The sequence below is a fragment of the Melanotaenia boesemani genome, chromosome 23 (assembly GCF_017639745.1).
Source record: "Melanotaenia boesemani isolate fMelBoe1 chromosome 23, fMelBoe1.pri, whole genome shotgun sequence".
In the NCBI taxonomy this organism is placed as follows: Eukaryota; Metazoa; Chordata; class Actinopteri; order Atheriniformes; family Melanotaeniidae; genus Melanotaenia; species Melanotaenia boesemani.
In genome coordinates this window covers 701,333-728,688 of record NC_055704.1, presented here as the reverse complement: position 1 = coordinate 728,688, position 27,356 = coordinate 701,333, and the positions used below count along the sequence as shown (strand labels likewise).

The window sequence follows — 27,356 nt, the reverse complement described above, 5'->3', positions numbered from 1 at the left end:
ACTTGGGTTGTGTTGATACGTTTCCTTTACGTTTCCACGGCAACAGGAGACAAGAGGCAGCAAAGGGTCTGAAAGGTTTGCTGATGTGTTCGCTTACTGCTGATGGTCCAGAGATCCAGAGATGTGCTTGCTCATTGGTTGGTTGTTTTGATTTTAGATTCTGCTGTTCCAGAACATGTGAAACTAACTTCAAACCCACCTTTAATAGAGCTCCACAGTCCTTATCAGAAGAAATGAACTGAGTAAATGAAGTGAAGCAGGCTATTATTCAGACACCTGAATAATTTAACAAAAAACAGCAGAGACTAGATGATGGAGGAGGGTTCTGACCCAGTTCTGGTCTGTGTTCAGACACACTTTCTGGGTTTTTGGTGGTTTATTGTAAATATTACAAACGGTATCAAAGTTTTCTGGTCTTCCGGTTTTACATGAACAGTTGTGGACAGAGCGGTCCTGGATGGCACACCCACATTAAATAACATTAAATTCCCTTTTTCAATAAGAAATCAACTTTAAAACAGTCTTTGAGCTCCAGTTTTCAGCTGCTGGTAGTTTTCCTTTTAACACCTCTTCATTGTATTCTTCATCTCCAAGAAGCTGAGGTCCTCATGAAACCTGTGTTTTAGTATTTATTTAGTAAGTCAAGTTTGTTTCCTTTGGTCAAACTCCTCCTCCGATTTCCCATCAGTCTGCGTCCTGTGAGCGCAGACATTTCTGTCTGGCCTCCGTGTCCTCGAACGTGACCTTCTTGTTTCTCCTGGGGTCGATCCAGGAGTTGTGAATGACCACATTGTTGGGTGTAGGCTCTGCTTCGACCACGGACACTACCCTTTTCTTCATCTTGCTCTTCAGCACCTTCTGGAACTTCTGTCTGGTGAAGGCATAGAGCAGTGGGTGGAAGATGGTGGTCCCGTAGGCCATCACCAGGAAGCCCAGGCGGAGACGGACCGTCAGGTCACTGGGTCCGGTGCTGAGGATGATGGTGTTAAGCACAGTTATTGGAGTCCAGCACAGGAGGAAGGTGGAGATGATCAGTAGAGACATCCGGAAGACTCGTTTCTGCCTCTCACGTCTCTCCCGGTGGCGTTTGACGGCTCGTCGCAGTGCGATAATGACCGATACCGACGCCCGCATCCCTAACGGAGCGTTGCTGCCCACCTTAACCCCTGAGCTGCTCTGGGAAGCGTCCGTCGACTCCGCGTGTGTGGCGGTGCTCAGAGATATTGTGTTTTTACTCTTCTGTTTCTTTTTTGGTAAGTTGTGTTGAAAGCGTGCTCCGATCCGGATGTTCAGAGCCTGGAGGATCTTGTAGTATGTCACCAGCATCACCACGGCAGTGAAGAAGAAGATGGGGATCTGAGCCAGTAGGTGATAATACAAACCCAGCTCAGTGTAGTATTCATTGGTATGAGCCACAGTCACCACGGCTGTGTGGTTCACCAGATCAGAACCAGAGCCGATGAAGAATCCCACTTCCATGAAAGGAACCAGGAAACTGAAGAAGGATAAAGCCCAGATGGATCCCAGGAGAGCCACAGCTCGGCCCATTGTCAGCACCCGGTTTGCAGGCCGGACTGAAATGTCGTAGCGGTCCACGGTGATGGCCAGGACGTTTGCAGCGGTGGCTACGCTTGCAAAGGAGACGCAGGCCTCGTGGAAGCAGCAGATTATGGCTGTGTCTGCCTTCAAAGGAAGCAGAACCACCACAGCTGTGAGCGGGATGCAGCAAACGCACACCTGCAAAAAGACAGGAAGTCCAGTCAGGTCCACAACGATTGATTAATCGGATAGAAACGGTTCAGAACCAGAGACGTTCAGAACCATGACCAGAGACGGCTCAGAACCAGAGACAACAGGAACGGCATAAATGGTCTTACGTCATGTTTTTTTGTCCATTTACACCAGATCAAACCTGGACAAAGACGTCTCTGGCCAACAGATCATCTAACAGGCTCCACCTAATGTCCAACCCTAAAACACAACATTGATTTGTCTGCTGTCGTACGTTAGCCATGTTTTCATGTGGAAAATGTCTTCAGTCGGGTTACAATTCTGATCAGTATCACGATTTACATAAATGATGCTGCCCTGAGTCTTTCAAACTCAGCCCATTTCTATGCTGATGAGACTGTCATTTACTGAGCAGCAGCTACTTCTGGTGAAGCCCGTCAGTGTTTGCGGCTTGTATTTAATCAATCAAATCAGTTTAAAAGCAGATCAATCAAAAACCATTTAAACAGTGAGATCTGCATTCTCAGCACATTTAAAAAAAAGAAATGGTCAGCAAATTAAGTTGGTAGCTAATTTTTTTTAATTGATGACCACTTGTCTTATAAAGAGAACATTCAGTATGTTGTAAAAAAAATGTATTTTTATTAGAGTTTTCCACAGAAACAAGTCTTTCTTTCCTTTTTGTCTGAAACAGAAATGGGTAGAAACAACCTCATATCCAGTTATTGACTGTGGAGATGATGTATATTGATTCTTCTGTAAATCACGGGCCACTGAAGTTTGGTACCAACCTAACGCTCCCATTGGGCTGAGAACAGATTTGCTTTTAATTATGTGTACACACTCTTATCATGGCTGCCTTGCGTATTTTGTTTGTTTAAAGTGTAGTTTGCTCACACCCTCAGAATAAACTCTGTTTGCCTGCTGCAGTATGAGAGTAGCTGGTCTGACCAGATGTAAGGTCAGAGGGTCGACAGCGATAAATAGGATGGAACGTTTCAGAGACCAGACATGGTGTGCTTGGTTTAGGGGCCTTGCTGTCATTTTTTCTGCCATAATATGAAAATGAACCAAACACTAACCTGTTCTGTTGTCTATGTGTTTATGGTTCTGTTTACACCCTACAAACTCAGCACCTCTATCTTAGTCTAAATGTTGTGTGCCCCCTAGTGGTGTCCTCTGGTAACAAGCAAAATAAACAAGTCTATGCTAATCATGGAGTCGGCTGACTATAAGAATGTGAGGTTAAAAAGCAAGTCAGTTCTCAGGCTTACTCTTCATTCTGTCCTCTGTTTTAAAGTTAACTGGACTTCTGTTCCAGATGTTCCCAATTCCCTGATTTGGACGAGAGAGCATTTGGGGTCTTCTAATGTTTGGAATAAATTACCATCTCAACGTCAACTGCAGTTCTTCATTACATTTAATGAGTTTATTATCAGTTAAGCCTGTAGGTGTGATGCAGGAATCCTCTGTGGAGGATGGAGGAGGAAGCATCATGGTGATCCTGTTTAGTGAGGATGAACTTTTGGTTCTGATTGTAGATTTCTGAACTTTATGTTCTGGAATGTTTCAGCTGAAATGAGATTTTACAGGGTGAATCCAATGTGAGTGTGAGGAACTCACCATCACATCCACCACGTGCAGGTTCATGGTGATGATGTTGGAGACGGAGCTGATGAGGTTCTGTTTCATACAGTAGAGGACAAGCACAGTGAGGTTGGAGCTCAGGCCCAACACGATCTCCAGAACCAAGAATCCTGTCAGAGAAACCTTCCAACAGAAAGATTCTGGTGAAAATGACGTCTTTAACTTGTTCTGAAGTCTGGTTGTTTTCAGGGAAAACTAAATTTCATTGTATGGTTCTTACCTGGAAGCTGATGGGGTAAACAGCGTCTGATGGGGTGGTGGCTTCATCATATGGGTTGTTTGTGTCCAACACTGTCATGTTGCCCATGGTTGTGATGGAGATCAGGACTGTGTAGGTGTGCATTACTCTGACAGCAGTAAGAGGCCTGGATTGATCACAGATGGTTTAGGTTTTAGTTAACTCGTTCCAGGGTATCTGTAGATGTATGGCGTTTGGGGCGTGGCACTGAACTGGATTACAAGTTATTTGTCTGAGAAACAAGTGTTTGTGTTGAGAGATTATAGCCCCGTTTCCACCAACTGGTGCCAGTCGGGGCGGCTCGGGACGCATTTTTTGGCGTTTCTACACACGAAAACTGGGAAGGGTACACTAATATCCTGCCCGACCCGGCCTACTTTGTTGGAATCCTTCCGTTTGGGTATCAGTCTAACCAACCCCACTCAAAAGGGTGACGCTTGATGCTGCAATCCGTTGATTGGTTGAGAAAAAAAAGTCACTTCCTGTGCTACCTGGCATAAAAACAAATCAGGAATGGATCATTGTTTAGAGCAACACATTTTCATTTTGATTAAAACTGCGTAAAATGGTGTTACGAATCACCGCCAAGAAGAAGGAACACAAACTGTTGTATGGCGCCATCGTCCTCCTTTGTTTCTGAGTCGTGTTTTAGTTCTACTTTAAGGAAAGACTTGCGCTGCGGTGTTGTCATGCTAGGACGTAGCTGAGGCATTTATCGCTATCCGAATGATACTCCGCCTCTCAAGTAAGGTTACAGTTGGCTGTGGGAATGCAACGAGATCAGTTTACAAACCATATCCTCACCCTAACCGCCCCGACATAAGCCTCTGGTGGAAATGAGGCATTAGTGGCTGGGTGTATGGAGATTGCCTATCGTGTCCCCCAGGGGTCAGTATTGGGCCTCAGATTGTTTAACATATACAAAAATTATATAGTTCAAGTCTCTAAATTACTAAAATTAATATTATTTGTCTATGATACTATTATTTCTTATTCTAGAAAGGATTATGAGCTAGTTATCATAAATAATTAGATAAATAAAAAAACATGAATAAAAATAATAATAAATTATTACTTAATATTGAAAAACTATGGTAATGTTTTTTTGGTAACTATAAAAACAAAGATGATATACACATGCATATAGATAATGAAATTACTGAACATGTAAGAATTAAAATTCCTGGGAGTGATACTAGATAATAAAATGAGTTGGAAGCTCCACATCAGACACATACAAAATGAAGTGGCCAAAAATATCTCAATAATAAATAAAATGAAGCTGGTCCCTGATTTCAAATCACGTTTTTGTTCATTAATGCTACCTTAACGTACTGAATAGAGGCCTGGGGCAAAAAAAAACAAAAACAAACAAAAAAAACACTTCACTCGCTATTAATCCAGCAAAAGAGAGCAGTCCGTGTTACACATGAAGTCGCTATCTGGATCATACAAACTCTGATTTCACAATTTACGTTGCTGAAACTCCAGGACCTGGTTGATTATCACACAGCACTGATTACGTTTAAAGCCAGGCGGGAACTTATTACCAAACAAAACCTTTCCACCAGAGAGATGGAAGGCATCGTTTTAAACAGCGTATTTAAAAGGTTTGAACCTGGTCAGAAGCACCAGGAAAAGGTTTTGTGTCTGTTTGTGGGTCAAACTGTGGACCAGGATGGGGAAAGAACACAGGCAATGCCCACATATCCACATATTTACATCGATATATAAAGATATGGTACTACAGCAGCAAAGACATATGAAATGAAGAGGTATTATATCGACTAAGTAGTGATGGTATTATTATTATTAATATTATTGTTATTGCAGCATAACTCCATGATTGTAATTAATTATTGTAAACTTACAGGTTATATAAACATAATATCAGTTTCACTATTACCATTGTTGTTGGTGCAGTTATTATTGCATAACAAAAATGTGTTCTTTAGGGAGATGCTGGTTGTATATATGATTGTTTTTGCTTTTCTATTTTGTCATTATGTTGAAATAAACTTTTTCTATCAATTAAAAACATCTTTAATAGGATGTGCTGTTAGGGTGACATTAGATGTCGACTTTTTTCTCATTTGTTGACTTAAAAGTCAAACAAAAAGAAGATTTTAGAGGAGAAAATAAAAATATTTACATATCAGGAGTGTATTAATACATCCATCTGCATCAGTTCAAGGATCCAGCAGCATCAATCCAAACTGAAATATGGATGGTAATCATTTGTTAGATGTTTTTAAAGAACCGTTTACCTTCCTCTGGTTTATCAGTGCATTTCCAGCCCCACTTCCCAAAAGGTCATGTCTCTGTAAAATGTTAATAAACCACAATCCAATCATTTATAAACCCCATGAATCCACATTTTATCCCCAGTAGAAGATCAACAACATGTCAGATTATGAAACGGAGACATTTTAACATGATGGAAAATATGAGCTGATGGTGAATCTGATGCAGCAACATATCTGGAACACTGTAGATGGAGGATCTTCAGAGTCTGAGGAGCATTTTTCTAAAGTTGTTCCACAGTTTTAGATCCAGTTTGTCTCAGATGGTGAAGTTCTGTCCATCTGAGAGACTCTGCCTCTCTGAAATGCTCCTTTTATACCAGTCATGTTACTGACCTGTTGCCAGGTAACCTGGTTAGTTGTCAAATGTTCCTCCAGGTGTTTCTGGTTTGTACCAGGTACTTTTCCAGCCTTTTGTTGCTCCTGTTCCAACTTTTTCCATCAGATTCACCATCAGCTTATATTTTCATCTCATGGTGAAACGTCTCAGTTTCATGTTTGTGATCTTCTGCTGGGGATAAAATATGACTTGATGAGATCTGGGAATCATTGAATTCTGGTTTTATTGACATTTTACTCGGCATCCCAACTTGTTTGGAGTTCCAGGTATACAACCCTTGTTCTGTAGCGTGGTGTCAGACTGACTCACCGCTGCCAGAGAGACCAGGAGGAATGTGCCGGAGCATGTCGGATCATCCCACCATGCTGTCAGGACCGGGGCAGTCTGAACTTCGTTTGCTGGGTTGGTCCTGACTGGTCCTGAAGTGTCTCAGCTCAGGTCCTGCTCCAGCGTAGGAAAAATTTCTGTTTGTGAAACCCAGAAGTGACACGCCCACCCTCAGTGGGGGGCGGCGGGGTTTGCAGCATCAGTGCGGTCCACTAACATCAATGGTTCCTTTCATACAGAGCTCTGTCTCATCATTGTCTGCTGTTGCCTCCGGTGTCATCCCCGCCTGAACATGATGCCACTGCCAGAACAATCCTCCCCTCTCCACCAGTCCCAACCGTCCAGGTGAAAGAACGGGATGCGGTTCTGATCCAAAACTTTTCTCCTTCAGAGAACAACCAAGGCAGAACGTAGAAAACAAACTTGACTGAGACAAGTGGTCTACTTCTGATCCAGTCAGCCCTCAGATCCCTGTAATCCTGGGAAGGGCTGGAGGTCCACCAGAGATCAGATGCCTCTCAGAGACAGAAGCCGTCACTGCAGGACGTCCAGAACTCTGTGGACATGACGGAAGACTCTTCCTCTGTCATCCTAAACCTCCAAAACCTGAAAGAGAAGAGTCATGATAAATCTGAAGATTTGGTCTACATGTTCAATCACATGATCCAGATGCAGCTCCTACATCGTCCCAACCCAGAGCCCATCCTGTCTGTACCGAAGGACGCTTTCGTCATTTCACCGTGTTGATGTTGACCACTGTGACCTCTGCAGGAAGAACGCTTTCCAGAAGACGAGGGCTCTGGTTCTGGTTCTGGTTCAGAGCAGGTGTCACTGGATGCAACGTCAGGATGATGGGGAGGGAGACTTGTTCTCAGATAATTCCTGATTTTAATTCATCATTTATGCACAGTGTCCTATTTCTGTCTCATTTAAGAAAATTCGTCAGTTTTTTTCTTTTTCCTATTGTTCATTTGTCTTAAAAGAAAGAAAAACTCCAATTCCAAAAGAGTTTGGACGCTGTGTAAAATCTGAATAAAACCAGAACGAATTATTTATAAATCAATCCATATTTTATCCCCAGCAGAAGATCAAAAACATGAAACTGAGACGTTTCACCATGAGATGAAAATATGAGCTGATAGTGAATCTGATGGAAAAAGTTGGAACAGGAGCAACAAAAGGCTGGAAAAGTACCTGGTACAAACCAGAAACACCTGGAGGAGCATTTTACAACTAATCAGGTTACCTGGTAACAGGTCAGTAACATGACTGGTATAAAAGGAGCATTTCAGAGAGGCAGAGTCTCTCAGATGGAAAGATGGACAGAGCTTCACCAATCTGAGACAAACTGGATCTAAAACTGTGGAACAACTTTAGAGAAATGTTCCTCAGACTTTGATATAGTGTAGAATATAATTAGAAGATTCAGAAAATCAGGAGGGATCTCTGTATCCATGGGACACAGTTCTGCTGGTTCAATGGTCTCTGCAGGGACACCAGGTCTCTACAAGGTGCCACAACTGGATTTATTAAGAGAAATCCTGCTGGACAAAGATGGTCTAAATGGAAGAGTTTGGAAGCGTCTTAGTTTTAGAGGATTGGAAAAGTAATACTCTGCTTACCTGAATGGAGTCCACTACTTTCCGACCTGTCTGGTCTGAAAACCGATGAGTTAAATTGACTTAAATAACCAGCAGGAGTTACCTGTAGTTTTCTGTATGTAGGGGACCTTTCTTTGAGCTTTGACTCGCTTCCTGACAGCAGCGTTTCCTCTCAGTGTGCCTGGAGCTGGCGTACATGTGGAGTAAATATCTGTTCTCTGCTCCAGTCTGATCTGTCTTCTTCCTGTTTACACTAATCACCCATCACCCGGAACGATCTCTGCCGGAGCATCGTGACTCCGAGGCTGCTCTGAAACATTCAGTGTTGGAGTTTACCTCTGCAGACAGGCAGAATTCCTCAGCGATCTTGGGATCTGTCGGAGCATTTTCCCTCCATCTCTGCCTCTGAAGGCGGCGTGGTGGCTGCAGGTGGGGATGAGGCTTAGCTGGAGTTTGGTGGAAATGAGGATGAAGACGGAGCTGCTCTGCCTACTCCGTCAGTCTCTCTCTCTCTCATGCTTCCTGCCTCTCTGCCTCCGTTAGCCCTTCCTACTCCTCTGTCCTCCCTCCCCCTTCATCTCTGTGTCAGTCCTCTTTCTGTTTTTCCCTCCTCTCACGTTGTCCCTCCATCTCTTCATGTTTACCTCGATCGTTCAAGCTGCCAGCTGTAAATTCTAAAAAAGACCTTTTTTTTTTCCCCTACATCAATGTATTTGGCCTCATTTAAGAGCTCATGTAAAAGGTGGTAACCATGACAACACTAATGATGGCTTCTGTCTGGTCAGGACTTTGGTCACTTCTCCACTCTTGGTGTTTGCTCAGCACCTGCTGTGTGGTATTTTTGACCGTTTCTGGACTAGACCTCCCTGTACAGGAGTCAGCATGAGATGTTATAGTCCAGAAGCTGTTAGCGGACACCAGGAAGCAGCAATGCTAACATGTAGCTTAGCAACATGATGGGAGAAACTCAGCTAAAAGACTCTACCAAGCACTGGCATCCAAACCAAACACAGTGATATTTACTTTACTGGTTTCTGGGTGAACTGGGCTGCTATCTTGTGGTTTCCACTGAAAGTGTTGTGGTTTTTTTAGGAGGAGATACATTGACATGTTCTACTGTATCCAGGTGGATTTACTCTGACACAGTAACACACACCGTGATTCTGACAGGTCTGTAGTAATCTCACATGTCTCAGCTTCCTGTAGAGACCAGGATTGTGCATACAGCCTTGGCAATTGTGGAGATGAACTTCATTTATTTGGGTGACAGGAGACAGAAAAATATTCCTTGTGAAGAAGAGGTTAAATTATCCCAATCTGGTACTCTATCCGAGGAGCTGCAGAGTTGTTTTTCCAGCCTGCCGAGTGGATCTGGAGTGAAGCTTGCCAGAGGACTCATTAGGGCTACTTGGCATTGGCATGGCAACAACAGCATCAGCAGACAAAGCAAACCCAGACTGATGGATCAGAATTCATGTCAGAGCCCGGTCGTTGTCTTCTGGGATTTTCTTTTCCAATCAAGGAACAAGAACTCTGCATGTTTCACATCTCAGATCTGGTAACTGCTCATCTATTTATGAGGTGTGAGCAGAGAGGACGCGTTCCTCTTTTTGTAAATGAAGTTCATATGCAGAACTCGGCTTTAAATTAAAAACAATTAAAAAACAGCCAGAATCGGGTACACAGAAACATGTTGGCAGCAGAATCAATCAGAATGATCAGAACAGGAACTGATACTGTTAAAAGACTCACAATCCTCCTGAGTGAAGAGAAAAGCCTGTTCAGGAACATGTAACGTGTCCACAGGTCAACACGTAAACCTGCTGTCAGCATGTGCAGCTGAACAGATCCATGAATTTTTAATCAACACATTCAAGCTGAAACCTGATCTCCAGATGAAGTCCACTGGCTGCTGTACTGTCCTCACCCAGGCTGGTAAAACACACACAGGGAAAGCAGCTGTTTTTCATGGATTTCTCAACAAGGGGGGATGATTTGGGGGTCCTCCACTTTACCCATTCTCACATTTACAACCCAGGCCAATAAGAAAATAAAGAAAAGAGGTTGTAATATATTTTGAAAGAATATTTTATTTTAGTTGCTTTAGTTTAAACCTCATCTGGTTTACTGGTGTCTTTACATCCCCAATTCCCCACATGTTGGGTCGCTGTATAAAATGTAAACAAAACTAGACTACAATGATTTACACATCTCATGAAGTCATATTTTATTCCCAGTAGAAGATAAACAACAGACGATCAAAAACATGAAACGGAGACGTTTCACCATGAGATGAAAATATGAGCTGATAGTGAATCTGATGGAAAAAGTTGGAACAGGAGCAACAAAAGGCTGGAAAAGTACCTGGTACAAACCAGAAACACCTGGAGGAGCATTTTACAACTAACCAGGTTACCTGGCAACAGGTCAGTAACATGACTGGTATAAAAGGAGCATTTCAGAGAGGCAGAGTCTCTCAGAGGGAAAGATGGACAGAGCTTCACCAATCTGAGACAAACTGGATCTAAAACTGTGGAACAATTTTAGAAACATGTTTCTCAACGTCTCTCATCTTTTCAGCTCAGTTTTAAAAGCAAACGTGGGATATGCAGTGGATTGTACTGGAGATGCTGACCACCCTCACCATGGCTTGGCTTAGTTCGGCTCGGCTCAGCCAGAATCTTACCCAAACCTCTAACTCCTGTTAGGGCTTCCACTTCCAGGCTGGTTCCTGGTTATGGCGAGGTGGATCCTCAGAATCACTCAGCATTTGTTCCTCTGATGGAGAAAGAATCTGTGGGTGGACAAAGAAACAGGATGAAGCAGAGGAGCGAGAGCTGGTGATAATGTGTAAAGCTGCCGGTCCTGCTGTCATCGTGCTGTCAGCTGCCAATGTAATCACAAAGTTTCAGATAAACCGAGACGGCAGAAAAAACGTCTTTGTGAGGACGCTTTTTATAGTCTTCCTTAAAAGATTCATGTTGAGGGGGAGGTAAATATCAGGCTTTATTAATAACAAACAAAACCTAAAAATGAGCAAAAACTAATCACTGAAGACATGAGAGAAACGTCAGAGGACATTAACCCTTTACGATGCAGACGTACCGGTCCCGGTACATGACTACTAATCTACAACATTGCAGCCATGTGTGCCAGCCCCTCCGTCATGAATGCCCACAATATACACATCAAATGAAAGCTCAAAGTCTCATCTTTCCGATGATATAAACCATTTTGACACTCAGCAACCACAGCGCTAACACTAAAGCCTTTTTTACAGAAAAGCAGAGTTTAAATGTTGACTTTTCTTACCTTTGAGGGCCTTCTGTAGGTCAAACATCAATATTTCCCATCAAGATTGGTCTGTCCGTACAGGTTAGGCGAGGACAAAAAAAATGTTTTTTTCTGTGTTGTAAAGTGTATAACTTTTTATCAGTAATACTTACAGTGATTCTGATTGCTGTGGGTGAAATAGAGAGTGTTACCTTTACAAAGAGCCCAAGCCTGTACTTACAATCCAGAGGGTTCGATAACAGCAGTAATTCTCATTTGGAGGTCATATTACAGGCGTTTCTGCCAAAATGACCCCGCTTGATAAGGGGTTAAACATCATCTTCCTGTTTTTGCCATTTATTATTTATGCAGCTCCAGTTCACAACAGAGTTTTCTCAAGGCACTTTTACAAACACAGTCCAGTTCGTTGTAGCCCAGTTCAAACAAATCCACCATATGATGAGTTTATAACAGCTGTGTTCATACAAACCATTTCATTAAAATAATGACCGAGCTAAACCAGCAGATTGGATCAGAGCTTCTCTTTCATTCCGGTGTTGTTTGTGGCAGCCATCTTCGTTTTAGTCTTAGTTTTTGTATTTCGAATGAAAAATCTTATTAGTTTTAGTCACATTTTAGTCATTTCTATATGTGATAGTTTTAGTTCAGCTGTAGTTGACAAAAACTTAAAGTTTTTAATCTAGTTTTAGTCAGTTTTATAAAAAAAAAAAAGTATTAGTCTTTTAACACAAGAACAGCCAAGATAGTCATTTTCACCATTTTGAAATTAGCATATTCAGTGGGTCCCTGACTTTTCCCAAAGATAACTGCTGCAATTTTCATTAAACCTAGTTTTAATATTTAGTATGTCAGGGACAGAGGAAAGATAATTTCTTTCTGTTTCGGGTACAGGTGGTCGTTGTGGGATTTTGTTCTGTGTTTAGTTTCCTGACGTTCTGGATCAGATAATGTGGAAACATTCTGTAAAGGATGGCATGCAGATATGGATCAATGCCATATTTTACAGTATACGGGACCTTGAAAGAATAAATGTCCACATCACCATTAAGTGCTTTGAAACCCAACAGCTGAAAGGAGTTTGTACAGCTGGCGGAGGAAGGTCTAGCAGAGTTTAAGAAGGGAAGCAGCCAGCAAGGCAGGTGGAACAACATGGACTGCAGCATAGTCCAAAGATGCGGCAGACTTCTGAGAGGAGGCGGAGCCAGGTACGGAGAAGCTGGGAAAAAAACAAAAAGCTCCAACAGCACGTGAGGCAAAGCGTGCAGCAGGAGCAGAGACGAGATCCACGCTGCTGGGACTTTAGCTGTTTTAGCCTCATAGTAAATAGTGTAGATTGCCACGACAGTATAGATATTCTAGCTGTTATGAAGCCTTACTTTTACCATATTGTCTGGGTGTTCTCCATTACTTTAGGCTTATCCACCCCTGGTTAGTGTGTGTGTGTGTTTTCTTTAACCAAATATTCAGGCTTTGCTAATTGAAGTTTAGATTTATTTGTTTCTGTGGCAATCAAGGCTACAGTTGTTGCTTCATACTTAATTTAGTAAAACATTATTAAATGATAGTATAATTTTAGCTGTAGACTTTTAGAGGGGCTGCTGTGCTGTACTTCATTGCTGCTAGTGGCCACATTCCCCGCCGTCTCCCTCTACACTTCGTTCTGTTTTTCTTTGATAGATTATATTGAACGCATGTCCATAGATCAAATCGTCGTTTCCGACCATCAAGCCCCTTTGTTGACGCTGATGGTCCATCAATGAATTAATAACTGGCACTGCATGCCAGGGGGTGGGTGTGATGGGATACAGCAGCATTACTGATACTTTTAAATGGTAAATGGTCTGTATTTAAATAGCATTTTACTGTACCTGGAATGATACCCAAAGCACTTCACATTATACATCACATTCACCCATTCACACACACACATTCACACACTGATGGCAGAAGCTGCCATGCAAGGCGCTCGACCACGACCCATCGGGTCTTGCTCAGGGACACCTCGACATGAGCTTGACGTGATGAAAAAAAGGGCATCAATTAAATAATTTCGTCATCTTTGACACAAACACTGATTCAATAGATGATCAATCGATGATTGAATGTGTCTGATGGATAAAAAACATTTGTGAAGGCGTATAGAGACTAAGAGGAAGCTGTGTGGTGTATAGAGACACACAGAACTAAGCCTGAGCATTAATGTTGTCATGACAACAGTGTCCTCTGTGCCTGATGGTTAATGTTACTATGACAACGATGTCTTCTTTCTCCCCACAGAGATGCTCAGAAACAGCCAGAAAGGCTTAGATTTCAATGGATTTCAGGCTTTGTGCACCCCTCCAACAAAATGTCCCTACTGAAATTTACTGTCTGTATCTGTTACAGATTGTGAACTTGTCTTAATTTTGGGCGTTTTCCCAGACCCACTGAAAAAACAGCTGTAATTAAGCCTTTGCTAAAAAGGGACTAGACCAGGGGTCTCCAACTCCAGTCCTCGTGAGCTACTGTCCTGCAGGTTTTGAATTTTTCCTTGATGCAACACACCTGACTCAAATCACTGGGTGATTAACAGGCTTGTGTAGAGGTGTGTTGTAGTAGGAGACATCTAAAACCTGCAGGACAGTAGCTCATGAGGACCGGAGTTGGAGACCCCTGGACTAGACAAGACACAAATGAGCAGCTACAGGCCGATGTCAGATCTTCCGTTTCTAAATAAGATTATAGAAAAAGCCATTTTTCATCAACTAAGCGACTGCAGTCACCGCACCGAGATGCTCTGACCAAAGTGATTAATGACGTGTTTGAATACAGACGATGGAAAAATGTCAGTATTGTGGGCAAGACGCGCGGGAGGCGACGTTGTCCTTCTTTATCATTTCCTATGGAACTTGCACGATGAGGTGAAAATTGCTGCCCTCCTCCAGCCAAGCGACAGGCAACATTCATGCATGTGAAATGTTGCACTCGTTCACGTAGGCGTGCACATGGAGCTTGCAATGCGACACAAGAAAATAGAGAAATGTTAAATTTGTGTGGCATGGCACTACGACCAATCAGCGAGGGGCTTCATTTATTAACTAAATTGGCTAAGAGAAGACTAGACAGTCTGCAAACACTTTCAACATGGAGGAACAGGTCATTTTAGCTGTGTCCGACTTTCCCAGACTTTATGATGCTTCACGCAAAAATTATAAAGATGTAAATAAAAGAAATTTTTTTCTGAATGTAGGTTCTGAATTTATTTGGATCAGACTTGGGGTTCGTAATCAAATGATGATATTCACCATGCTGTTTTCTTGTTTGCAAAATAGGATGAACCCAGTAGAGTCAACAAGATTTCGATTCGAGCACAATCTTCTGACTCCGCATCCTTCACGCCTTGTCTGCCATGGACTGGTTTGAAAATGTCAGAATTCCCTCCAATATCATAACCAATCACATTTTTTTGGAGAAAAGCAATCCAAGAGCGCGATGCGCGACACAGCCGCCGTCGCTGCTGTTTGTCACATCCCGTGTGTTCGGTTTCACCAGAAATCTGGTGTAGTGATGGACTCAGACAGAAATTTTGAAAAACATATTAAGGGAGTCAGAAAGTCATCCTACTATAACTCTACGGGACCGTTGGTACTCCCTTACGTACGTAAACAGGGATGTACATTTCAAACACTGTCATACGTCGCAGTCCTCATACTTCTAGTCAGTTCCTCCGCTAGTGGGCAGTGCTAAGCACAGAGTTTACTCCCGCGAGTCAACATCAGTTTAGCAGCGCTAACGCGTCGCTATGAAGTTTTTTCCAACCACCCAACATGCCCTGAACACTCGTATGTAGTCTTTCTTCCAAAGCTTGCACAATTTCTACAGTTGTCCTCGTCTTCATTCTTCTTCTGCTTTTTTGTTCCTTTTCTGTTCCTCTTCTTCTTCTCTGGTTTGTTTCTTTCACTGGTCACATATCAGCTATTCTGCCCATCACAGCCCCCATGACATCCAGTGATATTGCTCTATTTTTGTGTCAAGCAAAGGATAACTAAGCTCCCTGAAAACAGACCAGACCGTCACAGGAGATGGACGAAACTGTCCTTCTGTCTTTGTTGAGCATAAATGAACCTTAAGAACATATCAAGAGTAAAAGATGTGATGCTTCAGCAGGACCTGGAAAAACTAGTCCAGCTTCCATCTTTAGTCGGCTTGATTATTGTAACAGTGTTTTACAGGTTCTACCTAAAACATCAGTCAGACACCTGCAGCTGATCCAGAACTCTGCTGCTCCAGTCCTCACTAAGACCAAGAAAGTGGACCACATCAGTCCAGCTCTGAGGTCTTTACACTGGCTGCTGGTCCGTCAGAGGATAGACTTTAAAGTTCTGCTGCTGGTCTAGAAAGATCTGAATGGTTTAGGACCAACATACATCAGAGACCTCTTGACCCAGTATGAACCTGCCAGAACCCTCAGGTCATCTGGTTCCAGTTTCTTATCAGAACCAGACAAGCTGCATTCAGCTTCTATGCTCCACATGTCTGGAACAAACTCCCAGAAAGTCTCAAATCAGCCAAAACACTGAGTTTATTTAAGGTTAAAGACCCACCTGTTCTCTGCTGCATGGAACTAGTTTTTATTTTAAGCTGTAATTTTTCAAATTTATCATGTTTTTAATACTGTTTTTATCCAGTGTTTTTTCTTTTTCCTTTCTCTTTTGTTTTTAATGTTAAATTATGCTCCTTATTTTCTGGTGTTTCGATGTTTCTGTAAAGCACTAAGAATCACCAAAAAAAACCGAAGTGTCCTGCATTAACCAATAGATGAACTCGTCTTCTCCTTCAGTAATCCTTAATGCAGCGCCACCTCTGATGAGGAGTGGAACGTTATTTACAAAGATGTCATTCGTTTGAAAGGTGCAGCGTGAATGAAAACTCAGTCTGAAAGTACACCCCCCCCCCAACTGAACCGAGTCACTGATTGTACCAAGTCTAGTGGACTATCTTGGTGGGAATGCAGCCTAAGAACACCCCTCAGCTCTAGACTTGAGTAGAAAACCTAAGTCGAAAATGAATGCATGATTGTCAGTGGAGCCAGTGGTGACATGAGGGGAAAACTGTAAGGCCTGTCGACATAATGGTCACATTGGGTAAGAAGAGAAAAAGTCCTACATTTTGATGTATAATTTTCAGATGTGCAGGAGAAACTGTGGGGAAAGAAGTTTGAGAAATTTTCTGAATAATTTTGAAGGACATCGTCATCCTCTGCAAGGACAGTTTCTGAATTTTTTCTAGAAATTTAACTGCAGTTGTGTCCATAATGCCCTTTCAGAAACAAGACGTTTTCTCTTTCATGACCTGTTTAGATGCTTCAATGTGGGCTTGGTTTTTTATTACTTTGACCAAACCCCTTCATTTCTATGGGAGAAATGTCTTTGTTTTTGTAAACACTGTGTGGTATATTAGCTGCATGTTTAGATGTGTGTTTTCTGTCCATGCTGCAGACTACCTGTCTCAGGGCGTGGATCTGAGCGGCATCCAGGTGATCGAGAACGACCTGCTGCTGATCAGCCGAGCCCGGCTGGAGGTGGAGAACCAGGCCAAGAGGCTGTTGGAGCAGGGCATGGAGATCCAGGTACACTCACAAAGACACAGCTGGAAGTTTAACGCCTCCACATGATGGCATGATGACCCAGCAGCAGCTCTTCTGTGAGGTCTGTGGGACATGAAACTTTGGGTCTAATCATCAAAATGATAAAACGTCTTCTGCTTATCTGTGTTTGACAAATCAAAGAAGAAATGGTTAAATGTGAGTTGTGACCTACTTTGAGGATTGATTGATATTAATGAGCGAACACCTACGTGCACGTGGATGTTCAGTCCACCCAGCTGAAGATTTTGAAGACAAAGTGTTTAATATGTCGGCTGTTTGAAGCCAAAGGAGAACATGAAGGACAGCATGGGCTGGAGAACGTGTTGTTCTGTGACGAACATGTGAGGGAAAAGCACATGCGAGCTCTGCTCCTCTTCATCTGCCCCAGAAAGCCTCCCCTCCAGGGGATGCTGTCCCATCAAAGACACTCCGTGTCTGCTCAATGTCCACGATGACATGCAGCAGCACCACCTCAGCTTTCATGCTGTGTTGTTTTTCCTCCAGTTCCCATGTGGACGTTCTCACTCTCTCTGTACCTGTCCACTCAGGCTCGGATTTCCCCGTAACATCCACCGATAACGTCCACCTTCAGGAAGCTGACAGCACTGATCTTATTCAGAGACATTTCTGGACTCCTGTGAGAGTTGCCTGAGGCAGGGAGGTGTCACTAGTGTGAAGTTTCTTTTTATTGTCACATGCACCCTCTGGAGAGACGATGTTAGAGGCCAGAGAAGGATGGAGATGTTTTCAGCTGAATGAGCACGTACGTCAGTATCTGACGGGACGTGGTCTCTCATCGTGTTGTCAGGATTTAGCAGAGTGGATGTGAGTCTGTTTATTCATGGTTATGTTGATTTAAACAGGAGGTAAGACCATGTCCATTTGACAAGATAATCAAAACAGGTGAATATGCACAGAACTGAAGCTGAGTTCACAGTATCTGCACACAAAATGCAGAACGTTTTGAAAATTTTAGTATTAACAATATTATATTTTATTTGTTCCCCAGTCGAAGGCATTAAAGCACATATTCCAGTTATTATTCAGCTTCTAACATTTCCACCCTCAGCTTCTGCCTGCGACTCTTCATGCAGTTTGGAGAACAAACAGATAAATAACACATCAAAACGTGGCTCAATCAGGAAAAGTGTGGCATGACTTCGGTGTTTAAAAGCAGTGAAATTTGTGAAGTGAATGGGATTCTGCCACAATGAGAAGAACTCGGGCAGACTTTCATGTACAAGCATTGCTTTTAAAGAGTCTTTATTTCTAATTTTTTTTTCCAGAATAAAGGAGCAGAACATAGCAAATTCAGCATTGTTCAGCGTGTTTTTGCTAATTTAAAACATACAGTTAATGATACAGAGCAGGAAAAAAAAACCAAACAGGCCGATATCAAGCCTCCGCCTCTAACAACTACAGCTATGAGACAAAAAGATCAAAAAGACTTTAAGAAAGTCTGCTTGGCGATATAAACTAAACATCCAAACAGGAAAAACAAAGCCATGTTTAAATGAATGCATGCATTTATAAATACGTCAGCAATCAAATGACCCTTTACACATCTCCTAAAACTTTATGCATTATGACACTTGTTTGCTGAACGAGTCATATTATTCCATAATTTATCCCCTTTTCATCAGCTGGGGAGGAAGATGATGGTCTGCTGATTGCCCATTTACATAAGAATGAACCTTTGAATGAACTTGGACATAAAACAGAAAATAATCAGGAATCTTTCCTGTTTTTGAAAACATTTCATAGAAAAAACACTAATCTGAAAAGTATTAATATGATAACTAGTGAAAGGTTTTAGGCTGTTAAATAAAGGAATGGATGGAGCAGAAGAGTCCGACTGGACTGAACCGGACTCTAACGAAGTGTCTCTGTAGGACCAATGTTTTGGTGAAGAGTGGTTGGAAAAGTATTTACTCATACTGGGGATAAATCAAAATATAATAAAGAGTAAGCAGACATTTTGTGGCCGACTATTTATTAACTTTAGAACTAACCTACATCATCTAGTCTACATCAGATTTTCTCATCAACTCCGACTCCTAAAAATCTACTTTATGATAGTAAAGGGAGTTCAGCTGAACCAACTTTAATTAGAATTTTAATTTGAAATATATATATTTTGGGTTGAGTTTTTTGTAAACAAACAAAAAAGAATTAAGCACTAAAAATCTGGTAAATGGATTTTTTTATGAGCAAACATGGCTACGATGAAGGCGATCGTGATAACGTACGTTCTTAGAAAGAGACATAAAAAGACTCACTTCAGTAGATGTCAGGGTTTGTCCAGCCATTAAATACATCCCAGCTTCTTTTTGCTGATCTTATGTGAGCTCCACTGCTCGCCACTGCCCCCTGATCTTTGGTGCTGCTGCCCAAAGTCAAATAAAACTGAAAGCAAAGAGAGGATGGACAGAAGTCTCCATCTGCATATGTATGTGCATTCAACATTGAGCATTAATGAGCCCTCCTTGGGTGTTGGGGGGCCAGAACCAAGAAGTAGGACCAAATGGAGGTATCTGGGTCGGGCTGTGAAGTCTTAGCAGTGGGTTTTTACTCCCACATCCAGACAGTAAGCTGTTTCTACAAACACTCCCTCTCTAGTGCATTCCACCCTCACTAGAAGTATTTTGGTCCTGTGCTCTGTGAATACTCACTGTGGGATGTGTGTGGACATACAGGCCCCAGAGGAACACATGCACATATGGAGCATATGCACACACACAAACACACACACAGCTTCATCTCTGGTCCAGGACTACATTGTGGTGTTATGTAAGCAGTTAGACATGTCGCCTCCTCCTCCCTTTATCCTCCTAAACAGTTCAGAGAAGAAGAAGTAACAACCATCTGCATCAAATCTGAGCCGTCACAACCTGTTAGGACTCATTATGACCTGTAACAACTCGTGATCACCTGTAACCAGTCATGACCTGTTAGGACTCGTTAGGGCCTGTAAAGACATGACAATTCAGGACTTGTCAGGACTTGTTATGATCGCTGTTGACATGTGATAAGTCATGACTTGTTAGGACTCGTTATGATCTGTGATAACGTGAAAAGTCACGACCTCCTATGACTTATTAACTGTGGCGACATGTGACAAGTCACAACCAGTTAGGACTTGTTATGACCTGTTACAACTTGTGATGACCTGTTTAAGTTCGTAACAAACTGTGATAACCTGTAACAAGTCATAACCTGTTACAACTCACGACAACTTGTAACAAGTCATGGCAGCCTGCAATGACTTGTGGTGACTCATGAAGAATAACAACTTGGCATGACTTTTGAGGCTTGACTGCCTGTAACTAATGACAACTTAAGATAACCTGTCATGCCTCATGGAAACTCGTGATGACCTATGACTGGTGACAAGTTATGACCTGTAACGACTTGTGACGGTCTGTGACAACCGTGACAACTCATGATAGCCCTCTCTCAGTGAATGACAACTTGTTACGACCCTTGAAGATCTGTGACGGGTCTAGACAAATTAAGGAATGACATCCATGATGACCTGTGACAACTGACTTACAAAGATCCTTGGCTGGAGATGCTCGGCCCACTCTGGGTCTTGTTGTTTCTGTTAGTCCAATGAAAAGAAAAATGAAGGATGGAAAAGAAAAATTATTATTATTATTTATTATTTTTTACCAGAAAATTTTTAAAGTTTTAGAGTTTTTATCACATTTTCAGAAAGGTAGTTATATTTGAGGTGCAATGAGGAGGTGAATTTTGTTGCGCTGCAGTCAGTCATTAGCTTAGCTTAGCCTAGCATAAAGACTGAGAACAGAAGTAGCTAGCCTGATTCACTGTGGCAGACATTGAGGATTAAACATGATTGTTCATCTTATCCAAAGGAAGTGTACAAAACAAAAGTCATGTGTAGCAACTGTATGTTAATGAACAGCATCCAGTGCCAATATGCAGCATCTCCGGTTGTTGCCTAGCAACCTCAATGTGATTACAAACTGCTGGATGTCATTAACTCTTACTGTTTTTTCCCAATACAGAGTTTAAGCTCTGACTCTACCTGAAATCACGCAAGTGTTTTTTCTTCCACTGGTGTTTGCGTTAACATCCGTCTGCTTGCTGATCAGCCGACACTTCGTGTCAGGAACATCCTTCTGAACAAAAACATGCTGGCTCCTTTTACTCCTGCCTCCAGGGTTTTCTAATGCAAACATTTCACATGGCATCATGGTTTTCTCTCTGTCTCTTAGTGTTTCTTTCCCTGGATGTGGCATCATGTCTAGAAGAGCAAACACACAAACGACTAAACATACCCGCAGGAGTAAGGTTGAGGAATCGGATGCCTTCACCTCTGATTTTAATAGACTGCTCTTCCTGTTTTATTGTACTTATTTTTAATGTTTAGAAAAGCATAAAGTCTTCCAAGTGATGAATGAGATGAAAGTGATTCCTTCTCCTTTCAGCTCTCCTCGTCTTGACTTTGCCGAGCTCCACACTCTCAGCAGTCTCTCTCATTAAATCAGAGGAGATGTATTTTTAGCAGCTGCTGCTGTCGCCTCGGCTCTGTTTGTGTGGAGCTACTAGACCCATTAAGGTGATTTCTTCCTGATGACACACTTCTCTCCCTGTCTTTCCATCCATCCATCCTCCCTTCCTTCCTTTTCTGGGTCAGAACCCAACCCAGGTTGGCACAGCCCTGCAGGTCTTCTATAATCTGGGGAGTCTAAGGGAGACCATTGGCTCTGTGGTGGGGGCCTACCGGACCACAATAAAAGACAACATCACCAGCGCTCTGGACATCAAGGGGCTCACGCAGCCAGCTAACCCCAGAGGTAAGCCCCGCCCAAGGTTCAGAGAGAAGTTCTGCTCAAGCACCCTCCCAGATCAGGTTCATTGTTCTCATTACAGAGATGAAAGACAACGGCTGCATGACCCAGTTCAACAGTTGGCTGGATTCAAAATAGATTATTAAACCACGGCCACAGAGAATATTCAGCGGTGGCTGCAAGGAATGTGTTATTTTTATGGGTCTGATGTGGCTCTTCATCATCGCTCTAATTAACCATGTTTTCAGAATAGAAGCAGGCTGCGCTTTTCACAACCTTTCCTTTTTACTTCATCAAACACACGAATGTGTTTTTAATCCTTGGAAAAACGAGGCTTGTTGCAAGTTTTAAACGAGTCAAACAGCTCAGAGCGTATCCTGTTAACAAGTGTGTGAAACACACATCCTCCTCTTGAACAACTTTTATGGGAGACTGCCCCTGACAGCTGCTTCAAGAGATCTAATCTAATCAAACTTTATTTATAAAGCACTTTTCATGCATAAGAGCAACACAAAGTGCTTTACATAATTAAAGTTTTGAACTTTAAAACACAAGCAGTCACACACCCAAGTTCATCACAAAATAAATCAAAGCACACACACATACACACCTAATCATGCCTTCTCTCACACACACATACTAAATGGACATATCGCCCCTTCCCACACCCCTCCACCCAACTGTAAAACAAACTGTGTCTAACTAAAAAAAAAAAAACAACATATGTGTCTCAGCACCGATTAACCAGGCGAAGAAACGATTACCTAGTGGTCCATCCACACCAAGCACCACCCCAACCATTTAATTTTCATTTTATTTATTTAACCAGGAAAAAACCTCATTGAGGTTAAGGATCTCCTTTACAAGAGTGTCCTGGCCAAGACAGCAAGACCCATGGCCAATGAGGTCATCACCATGGAAACCACCCAGGTCAGCGAAGACCGGGTCCACACTAGAAGCTGACATTTTTTCAGGAATCCCATGGGTCACGGCATTCCCACAGGATGGGAGTCAATTTTACTATTAATCACGTGATTGGTACGGCACAGGATAATAAAAAAAAGACAGGGCCGCCATTTTGTAGTTTTCGCTCAATAAACCTACACTGTAACCAAGTATAAAAAAGAACTACACTACCCAGAAGCCAACACTGCTTTCCAGCCACTGCTTCCCTGCCGGAATTGAAATAAGAAAAGGAATGGAGTTAGCAAACACCCGCAGAGAAACTGATATGGCAAAAAATGATTTACAACGCAAAGTTAAAAGTAAAGACATATCTTTTAGGCTGGTAGAACTGGTTAGAAAAGGCGGACATATTAATGAGTCGAGTGTCACCACAGTGTATGCCGCTTGTAAAACATGGTCAGTTAATGACATTTAGGAATGAGTGAAACACAATTTTTTTTGTTCTGTTTGGGTTTATTGAACTTTGGTAGACATGGTGTGAACCATGTACTGTTTTATTGTTGTTGTTTTTTTGTTTTTTTTTGTAACTGACCTCTAAACAAATGCTAGAAACACTAAGCAGCTTTTCTAAAAAAGAAGGGTGAGAACATTTCATCAAATTCAATGTATTGGCTAAAGACTAAATAAATAAAAAAAAATAGGAGCGGGACGGGATCGGGAGTAATTTTATAATGATTGGGCCTGGACAAGATTTTTTTCTGTGTGATTGGACAGCAGTGAAAACGCACTCCCATGTCACCCTCTAGTCCACACCTCAACCATAGGGCTGCAGTGCAGGGCCCCGACTACCCAGACAAGGACAACCACCATGGCAACGACCACACAGTCCCGAGCAGGCATAGCTCCTGATCTGGAGGATCCTGATAAGGAAAACACTGAAATAGAAAAAATAAATTAAACATTAAACACAAATCAAATAATTATAAAGTATGAGCTGATTGTTGGAACAGGAGCAACAAAAGGCTGGAAAAGTACCTGATACAAATCAGGAACACCTGGAGGAGCATTTGACAACTAAACAGGTTACCTGACAGTAACATGACTGGGTATAAAAGGAGCATTTCAGAGAGGCAGAGTCTCTCAGATGGAGAGATGGACAGAGCCTCACCAATCTGAGACAAACTGGCTCTAAAACTGTGGAACAATTTCATAAAAATGTTCCTCAGACTTCCTGAAGATCCACCATCTACAGTAGATTAAGTCCAGGGGCCACATAAAGCCATTCTGGTATCCAGGGGGCTGTACCAGTCAGCTATACATAATGAAAACCTCCTTTTTCTCTCCTTTTATTTTAGTACAAAGAAGTACATTATCAAGATGTTTACATTTAATGATCTAACCTTCTAGAGAATATATGGAGATGTAGTTGTTCCAGCATGTACTGGGTCTTCCCCGGGGCCTCCTCCCGGTGGGATGTGCCCGGAACACCTCACCAGGGAGGCATCCTGACCAGATGCCCAAGCCACCTCATCTGGCTCCTCTCGATGTGGAGGAGCAGCGACTCTACTCTACTCTGAGCCCCTCCTGGATCACTCTCCCCCTATCTCTAAGGGAGAGTCCGGCCACCCTGCGGAGAAAACTCATTTCGGCCGCTTGTATTTGGGATCTCATTCTTTCGGTCACTACCCACAGCTCATGACCACAGGTGAGGGTTGGAACTGGCCTGGGAACACCGTGGGATCCTGCCGGACGAGCTAGCAAATTTGGGTAGGGATAGAAGTTTGCGCTTCCCTGCTTAGACAGCTGACCCACAACCCAACTACGGACCCCCAGTAGAAGATGGATGGATGGGTGGATGGATGGATGGATGGATATAACCTATAGATATTTAGTCTAGCGAGCCGGGTTTGGCCCTTGGGCTGTATGTTTGACACCTCTTATCTACAGAGTCTGATATCATTGAAGAGTTATGAGAAAGGAGGGATCTCTGTGTGAATGGGACAAAGCCATAGGTCAAAACTGGTTGCTCCTGTTCCAGTTTTTTCTGGTCATGTTGCTGCAATCAGATTCACTATCAGCTCATATTTTCCATCACATGGTAAAATGTCTCAGTTCCATCATCTGAGATGTTGATTAGCTGCTACTGGGAATAAATTATGAGTTAATGAGATTTATAAACCTTTTTATTCTGTTTTTATTTACATTTTACACAGGGACCCAACCTTTTGGGAATTTGGGTTGTAAAACAAGCCTTTACACATATAGCTTTTATAAGGAATGAAATATGAAACAAACCTGTTTGTTATGGAGAAATGGTGGCTGATTAAATGTAAAAAAGTAAAAAAAACAAACCCTGAGGTATGTATTTATAACAACACAAATAGAGGGTTTTTGTGTGATTTCTTCCAGGAGCTCCAGGCAGAGCAGTGCTGCCAACCCCTGGGAATACCGCAGCCTTCCGTGCTGCTCTGTGGACCAACATGGAGAAACTGATGGACCAGATCTGTGCTGCATGCAGACAGGTAGTTACTATAACATCAACCACAAGAAAATCCTGAGCGTGGCTGATTAATCCTGACTGGAAAACCTTTCAGGTGCAGCACCTGCAGAAGGTCCTGATGAAGAAGAGAGACCCTGTGAGTCATGTGTGCTTCATCGACGAGATCATCAAGGTGGGCGAGCTTCCTTCACTGCTCTGGTTCTCATATACCACGTAACAAGAAGCATGTTTGTCCATCAGAACAAGTAACACCACTGCTGTCCTGTGAAGACATCCAGGAAGACTCTAGATGGAAAGAGACAGCAGACTCCTTCTGTGGTATTAACAGTTGTAATGATGTCAGTCATTAGCACATCAGCAGGCTTTTTCAGTCTTACCTCCTCAGAAAACACTTGTAGACATCGGAGTAGGAAATGGTTTCTATGGCAACAAAGCTCTCACCAATTACCCAGAGGTGGAGGTGTGATTACAGACTTAATAACATGTCTAAATGCAAGTTTCCTCATCACAGCAGCTGCACTGTCATCTCCTCCGTCCTGGACATGGGCGCCATGTTGCTATAGAAACAAAGACACTGTAGATCTGACGTTTGACCTGAAGCCATCAGGTGTGCGAGGAGTCATCTGGGAGAAGATGCTTTCACATCAGGAGTCTGTCAGGACTTTAGTTGTATCAGAAAATAAAAACAAGATGCATTTCTAACACCGGCGCCATCTTACATCACATGATGTCGTCATAGTCTGAGATTATCTGTCTGATAATCTGCAGTTATTTGTGTGATAATCTTTAATCCATGCAATAACCTGTGATCACCTGTGTGACTATGTGCTGTAATTCATGATGATTTGTGATCATCTGTGTGATAACGTCTGGTAATCTGTTATGTGTAACATTCTGTGTGATAATCTGACAATCGGTGAGGTAGTCTGTGGTAATCTGATCTCTTTAATAATCTGTGTTGTGGCAGGACGGTCAGCCTGACATCCTGTACACCTTCTGGACCGACGTGACCAGCACTCTCAGTGAGGAGTTTCACAGAGCAACTGAAGGTGAGACGTTCTCCTCCTCACCTGCTGGAACACCCAGAGCTGAGCAGCGACTCCAGCAGATAAACTGCCAAAATAATGTTTGGAACAATCAGGAAGCAGTCCTGTGGTCAGTCTGTATGTGATGTGTAGTCATTGGCAGTAACCATGGTAACATGCAGGGATGTGTCTTGATCTAACAGAAGCAGTTATGACTCAAATGGTTCGTGTCCTGCAGTGTGAGCAGTCGACTGGTCTGTGTGACCTGATGGTTTAATCCTGAACTGGATCAGAGATCACGTGTTGTTTTTAACATGCTGCTGTCACGGTAAAACCTTTAGACTGAAGGATTTTCTAGAAAAGAACCTTTAATTACTCTGAAGAAACCAGAGATTAAATCAAACCTGTCTTAAATCGACTTCACACAGATCTCGTCAGTCTGACAGATTTTTCAGATTTGAGTTTGGTTTATTGGCTCATCTGGTTGTGGAGGCAAGCGAAAAGTACAAAACACAATAAACAGGATGTAGGCTGAAGCAGATGCTTATATAACAACGATCCCTGTTACATACAGAAGAAAATCAACACACTAAGAAAATAAAACCAACACCATTTACAAATGAATGACTATAAAAGTTAAATGACATCCTGAGGTACCAACACGGCTTAATTTAACATCTGTCATCAAAAAGGAAGATTTTCTTATTTTTATGCATTGTTTAAAACATTTTCAGTGTCATGCATTTTATTTAATATTAGAGTAATCCTAAAGTTTATTACCCATCACAGATACACAGTGGCATTTAACCTGTTGTTGGCTAGACCTGTTTGTCCTGCCTCCTGCCTAAAATAACATACCCAAGTAAATTAAATATAAGGAATAAAGATGTGTGTTACTGCATCAGCGCAAATTCACCTGGAACACAGTAGACAATGTAAATAACTATCTCCTCCAATAAGAAACCACATTATTTTCAATGAAAATTCAGAGGATCAACTAG

The 27,356-nt window shown here is 42.3% G+C and overlaps 2 protein-coding genes across 6 annotated transcripts in view; one reads left to right on the top strand and one right to left on the bottom strand.

Annotated features, from left to right (window-relative positions):
* The window catches only part of cog5 (component of oligomeric golgi complex 5), a 57,350-nt gene that overhangs the window by 14,840 nt on the left and 15,154 nt on the right, over positions 1-27,356 (top strand). For both annotated transcript variants that reach the window (XM_041976849.1, XM_041976848.1), the window contains exons 7-11: positions 16,959-17,089; positions 21,771-21,930; positions 25,240-25,352; positions 25,425-25,502; positions 26,298-26,379. In XM_041976849.1, coding sequence (XP_041832783.1) covers positions 16,959-17,089; positions 21,771-21,930; positions 25,240-25,352; positions 25,425-25,502; positions 26,298-26,379 — 564 coding nt within the window. The remainder of the gene's footprint in view (positions 1-16,958; positions 17,090-21,770; positions 21,931-25,239; positions 25,353-25,424; positions 25,503-26,297; positions 26,380-27,356) is intronic.
* On the bottom strand, positions 311-8,662 carry LOC121634325 (G-protein coupled receptor 22-like). 4 transcript variants are annotated; one of them, XM_041976873.1, is made up of 6 exons: positions 8,209-8,517; positions 6,569-7,192; positions 5,769-5,832; positions 3,599-3,743; positions 3,355-3,501; positions 311-1,737 (listed from the first exon to the last, which is right to left on the bottom strand). In XM_041976873.1, coding segments are annotated over exons 3-6 (1,347 nt in total). In that variant the 5' UTR covers positions 5,771-5,832; positions 6,569-7,192; positions 8,209-8,517; the 3' UTR covers positions 311-684. The 4 variants fall into 4 exon arrangements, with proteins under 4 accessions (XP_041832807.1, XP_041832806.1, XP_041832805.1 ...); XM_041976872.1 differs by lacking the exons at positions 5,769-5,832; positions 8,209-8,517 and adding an exon at positions 8,524-8,631; XM_041976871.1 differs by lacking the exon at positions 5,769-5,832.

What these genes read in the sequence shown, in the direction of transcription:
- LOC121634325 (XM_041976870.1), bottom strand. Translation starts at nt 8,573, where the DNA reads ATGCTCCGACAGATCCCAAGATCGCTGAGGAATTCTGCCTGTCTGCAG. An exon ending in AATTCTGCCTGTCTGCAGAG is followed by an intron (nt 3,744 to 8,523) that starts GTAAACTCCAAC and finishes TGATCAATCCAG; the next exon opens with GCCTCTTACTGCTGTCAGAG. An exon ending in TGCACGTGGTGGATGTGATG is followed by an intron (nt 1,738 to 3,354) that starts GTGAGTTCCTCA and finishes GTCTTTTTGCAG; the next exon opens with GTGTGCGTTTGCTGCATCCC.